Source organism: Cajanus cajan, chromosome 1, assembly GCF_000230855.2.
Source record: "Cajanus cajan strain Asha chromosome 1, NIPB_CcT2T_4, whole genome shotgun sequence".
Taxonomy (NCBI): Eukaryota; Viridiplantae; Streptophyta; class Magnoliopsida; order Fabales; family Fabaceae; genus Cajanus; species Cajanus cajan.
In genome coordinates, this window is record NC_138517.1 from 6,115,212 (window position 1) to 6,121,085 (window position 5,874).

General features: G+C 33.0%; 1 protein-coding gene across 1 annotated transcript; it reads right to left on the bottom strand.

Moving 5' to 3' along the window:
- Nucleotides 1-1,883: 1,883 nt before the first annotated feature.
- LOC109803156 (protein PSK SIMULATOR 1) lies at nt 1,884-3,917 on the bottom strand. The gene has a single exon (XM_020364608.3). It carries the CDS (start codon nt 3,538-3,540, stop codon nt 2,131-2,133), a length of 1,410 nt encoding a protein of 469 aa, XP_020220197.1. The 5' UTR covers nt 3,541-3,917; the 3' UTR covers nt 1,884-2,130.
- Nucleotides 3,918-5,874: the final 1,957 nt, after the last annotated feature.

The window sequence follows — 5,874 nt, forward strand, 5'->3', positions numbered from 1 at the left end:
AAAATAATTCATCAATAGAATATTTTGATATTATATTCCATATACTATTTTGGTAGAGAGAATTTTAGGGAGAAAAGATATATTAATTTAAATAATTCATAACAGAATATTTTGATATTATATTTCATATACTTTTTTGGTAGAGAGAATCTTAGGGAGAGAAGATAATGTGCATGTTTAAAGTAAGAAAAACATATTACATGCTTAAATTACATTTATAAGGAACTTACATTTATAAAATTAAGTGAAGACTTAAGTCGACGAATTCCTTTGAATTTAGTATTGTTTCCAATCTTAATTATTAATTATAAGTAATATAGAATAAATTATTAAGATAAAAAATAATTTAATATAATTGTTTTTAATTAATTTTATTTTAAATATATTATTTATTTTAAGTAATTGTTATATTTAGAGAACACTTTGTACGAGAAATGTTTTTACATTCCTGAAAATATTAAAGTAAGAGTCTTAATTTTTCATATAACAGTTATTTAAAAAATTATTCTTACAAATATAATTTTTTGAAAATTATTTTATCTCACTTTTTCACAAAAATATTCTTATAAAGGAAAATGAATCCAATTTTTTCGAGTTAAAAAAAACATTTATGTATAAAAATATCATAGTATCCATTTTTAAAATAATAATATCTCTACCTTTTCTTCTATTTCTCTTTCTCTTTCTCAATCTTTTAAAAATATCATAACACTTTTAAACTTTTTTTAATGAAATAAAATAATATATTTTTTTCTTCTTAATTATAATGTAACATTTTATTATTTTTATTTTTATTAAATTTTGTATTTAAATAATTTTAATAATTTTCAATTTTTTAAAATAGTTTAATATCATATTTGTAATATATAATGATTAAACGATAGTTTTGTAAAAAATATTTATAAAATCAAACATAAAAATATCTAATTTATGAAAATCATGTATGAATATTTCAATAAACTTTTATGTGAAACTAAACATATTTTAGCTATTTCAAAGAATATGATTCCTGGATATGAAATAACTTCTCCCATTTTAAATATCCCCTTAAAGTTAATTATAAGTGAATGCATAAAAAATAAAATTAATTATAAATAAAGTGTATAAAAAAAAACCTTAAATAACTTTAAAAATTATTGATTATTACTTATAATTAGAAGAAGAAAAATCCTATTTTATTGCTTATAATTTGGATAAGAGATATACACTTGTTACTACGATTAAACTTAATTTATGTCTCCTCCTCACTGAGATATGTAGAAAAATGGCCTTCCAGTATTTAAGAGTAAGTTTCATTAATAGTATTGATTCCGCTCCACAATGAATGTTTAATGAAATTAACGCCATCAAGATTTGGAAGGATTGATTATAATTTATAATAAGAAGTTTATTACTCATCACATGAACAACAAAGAGTTGAATCTGGCACTATTGGTAAAGCCAAAAAAAAACCTATATTAATAATTTGCTAAAACCCCACTAAGTAGCAGTTGATGATAAAATTAATTATGACAGAAACTGTAGGAATATTTTCACATGATTATGGATGGTATATATATGAATAATGAAAGCCCATGCATTTCTTGGAATTTTTACTCAAAATTCATATACCATTTACATACAATATATACAGACCCGGGTTAGAAGCAAAACCAAACCTCAAGGATCTGAAAACTTTCCTCAACTAACTACCTAAAATCAACAACCATAAAATTCATAGAGACAAAATTAGAAGTTTAGAACCCTCATCGAGGCACCAGAAAGATCATCATCAAAGTTTTAAATTGCAGTCGCAGTTACAATTTTGTCACAATTCTTAATGCGGATGGAAATCAAGATCCTTAATCTCACTGGAAATGACGCATCCAAAATTGCAACTGTGGTGATTCGAAAATCCTCTCTATGTTTGGAAATCCATTTAAACAACCTTGAATAGAGTATTTTTCAGATTTCAATACACAAACATAATAACAACTCTCCAGATACTAGTTTTTAAATACATCATTAATGTTGTGACCAAAATCGTAGTCATGGACCATTTTTTAAAACCTTGATCATGATGGTTTTTTTTTTTAAAAAAAAAAAACAGAAAAAAAGGCAAAAGCAAAATGAATGTAGAAACCCATGTCCTTAACTGGGTTTGTGCAAGCTTAACAAGCCATTAAATTTGGTACATTCAAACAATGCCTTAGCTGTCATTTCCCTCTCAAATCTCCAAACATAGTTCAACCCCACAAGCAGCTCAGTGATGGCAGCTTCTGTCTTCTCCTTGTTAGCAAAGAACAAAGTCTGCAACAACAACACATTGGTCTTTGGCACCAAACTATTCTGCTGCTCATAGCTCCTCTCACTCTGCCACTTGATCATGTTATGTGCCAAAGGTCCCAACCACCCCAAAATCCTCCCCAATGCTTCCCTCCACTCCCCAGCCAACACATGATCATCACATGCAGACAACCCCACCCCTCTCAACCTTCCCCTCAAACATGCCCTTATGCTACTTGGCAACATCCCATACAAATCATCCCTTGCATCCAACCCTACCAACTGGGGTGACTTTATCATCTTCTCCAACACCATCACCAAGTTCGCATAGTGCAAAGCCAAACCTGAAGCACCCAAACTCTCACTTTCACCTTCACCTTCACCATCTTTCTTCAACTTTAACACCTTGCAATTTGACTCAAAGAATCCACTTCCCAAATCTTCATTTTCCTCCCCAAGTTTGGATCTTTTCAACGGCCCGGAAACGGAGGAGCAAGAATTGGAAATAGGGTTTTGATGATCGGAGGGATAAACGGAAGACAAACTACGCGACAAAAAGGGGACACTACTGTGTCCGATTCCGAAGACAACCTTAATCCTCGCTAAAACGGCAAAAACGAACCTTGCTAGCAATAAAACAACGGAATCGAAGCTTTTGTTCCAAAGGGATCTTTCTTTTAGATTCTTCACCTCTTGCTTCTGCCAGAAGATCTTCTGCTGAAGGTCGTGGAGTTTTTTCGTGTCAGTGTTGCTGAGAAGTGCTTTTTTGAACGCGCTTTCGAGGAGCGTGAGCGCGTCGATTTCTTTGTGGAGCGTTGCCGTGAGAGTCACGTAATGTTGCAACTTTCGGTGTTTGGTTTCGATGTCTTTGGGGGTTGCGAGGGTCCAACTATGCGGGTCGAGGCCCGAGTTGGCGAACTCGGTGAAGACTCGGTGGAAGGATCGGAGGGAGGGGTCGTGGCAGTTTTCGCTGAGTCGGGAGACCGAGTCGGCGACGAGTCGGAGCGAGTCGGCGAACTCGGCCACGGCGAGGCTGAGAAGGAACGACTCGTCGTTCGAAATGAGCTTCCGCACGCCCTCGAGCGCGACGGCGTCGTTTCGGAGGCGAACGACGCTGGCGTCGGAGAGGGACTGCCATAGGTGGAGGAGCTTCGACATCACGTTCGCGATCTCGAACGACAAAACGGCCACGCGTTTCGGCTTCGACGAAGAGAACAAGGGTTTCCTCTGCGACAAGGCCGTTTTCACTCTGATGAGCCAGGTCTCGAGGGCCATGGAAGAAAACACTGGTTTTGGCTTGATGGGGTTGGAGGAGATGGAGGTTGGTGAAATGGGTCGTGGCTTTTTCTTGGTGGGTGAGGGAGTTTCGACGGGTTTGAAGTTGAACTAGGTGGTGAGCTCCATGTGTTTGCGATAACGCATGAAAGAGAAAGAGAGAAATAATGGTGGTGTTGGTCTTGAGAGAGAGTGTGGTATTAGAATGTGTGAAGGTGAAGAGTGAAGACGTAATTAGAAAGAGAAGGTTGAGAGTTAAGTGTGGTTAAAGTATTTAAAGTTTAGACCCACATGCAGTTTGTAGTGGCTGAGTGTGGTAGATTGTGGCGTCAGAGGGTTGGTTTATTGTCAATTCTGGTTAGGATTCAGTCGCTCCAAAAGCGCGTAGAAGCTTCACTCATCATCAACATTTGTCATTTTTTTTTTCTTTTTAAGTAAATGATATTGTTTCGAAGTATCTGGCATTGAAAACGGTTATCAATTCCTGTTAAAAATCGTGAGTAAATATCAGTATATATACATATGACGAGTATACTTTTTTCAAATTCAAGACCCTCATTCAAAACAATTTATTTAAAGAATATAATTTCTTACCACTTATGATAAGTATAGTTTATTCTACTTTATGATGGTGTATAAGGTGTGGGGAATGGGGGTTTATGCACTTTGTTTTGTATATTTATTTAACTTTTCGGGGTTAGAAAAGCTTCTGCTGGTGTATTATTGATTTTCTTAGTTGGTAAAAGAGACCTTTTCTGTTGTGTTTGGATGCACACAAACGCTTTTTCTTAGATGCTGTTATATTCTATGAAGAGGGAGGGCCATGTAATTATTGGCTCTTTCTTTTTTGAAATTTGTATTTTTTTTGTTTTGTTCATATTGATTTGTTTGTTTCGTTCCTATGATTAATTAACCAGCTTCATTAAGAATTTTCATTTCTATCTAGACTCTCACATGCACCACGCATACCCACAAGTAAAAAAATGAAGAAAAAAAAGGTAAAACTTGACAGATTAGTGATCTCATTAGGACTATATTAGTGATGATTAGCAATAGAATGTGTTCAAGTATGTGGCTAAATAATTTCAGTCTTCCTTGGTCCAAAGACCCTTCATCAATTCCGTTGACTGATATTTTGTATCTTGATTCATACTAAAGTCCAAGGTTCATTCCATTTTACCTAATTTAATATTATTCAGTATTATGAAATCATGATGGAAAATAATTACACATCCAATGTATATGCACTTTAAATTCCACTATAATTTCACCATTTCTTAATTTGGCGTACAAAGTATGACATCTACAAAAGTTTCGTGCTAGAATGTTTTGCGTTTGAAACACTATTTGTGTAGATGAAATAATTATATGGCAAACAAGTAATGTCAACTGTCAGAAAGCAATGCTTATTAGTAGTGTGCATAATTGATCAGGTTTGACTTGGAATAGTTAATGAGGGGGCAGGAAGCAATAAAAACACATAGATAGTGGCGTACGCCTAAAAGAATGATACATTCAGAATAGCATAGACATAGTGCAGATTTTTGGTGGTGGAAATATAAAGAAAACACTTCCACTATCTCACTCATTCACGTCACATGGCTAGTGGGAAGAGTGTGTTGTGTTGGCTGGCCAGGGTGATACAAATATTTGGGGCTCATCAAATACTCTAGAGATTTTTCTATCTATTCTGCATTTTTTTAATGAGATTTGGAGATCTTGATAAATAAATTGAAGGGAAAGTCCATATGGGAAGCTGACAATAATGCATCGAAAATTATAGTGAAGCCACACTCAAGGGGTGATGAAGTGAGGTTATTAATTTACTTATAATCAAATTAAATGAAATTCGATGACATATAATGACATGATTTATTTGATATATATACTTATAAATAATTTTAGTATTAATGTTGTATAAATTTAATAATATATATTATGTATTACTATAATTTATATTTATATTTTTAAAACAATTATGTGACTATATTTATCAACATATACCAATTAATAAAATAAGAAAAAATAATTTTTATTGATAAATATTATGTTACGATAAAGTATGTTATTGCATGATTTTTTTTATTTACAATTTATCTCATTATATGTAAAAATCTTTTAGATCAATGAGAATTACATATTCCTATAAATAAATTAGTTGTTGTTAGTCTTTAGTTTAGGATTTAGATTTTAGTTCAGATGATGAGAGATATCTTGACAAAAAAAAAAAAAAGATTTTTGATTAATTTTTCTTTTTAACCATTGCCTTGTCTTTAGCCAACCAATGGAAGGGAAGTGAAGGATTTCAATGTTGAGTTGTCGGAAAATGAATAG

Coding starts and splice junctions, on each gene's coding strand:
- LOC109803156 (XM_020364608.3), bottom strand. CDS start 3,540: ATGGCCCTCGAGACCTGGCTCATCAGAGTGAAAACGGCCTTGTCGCAG.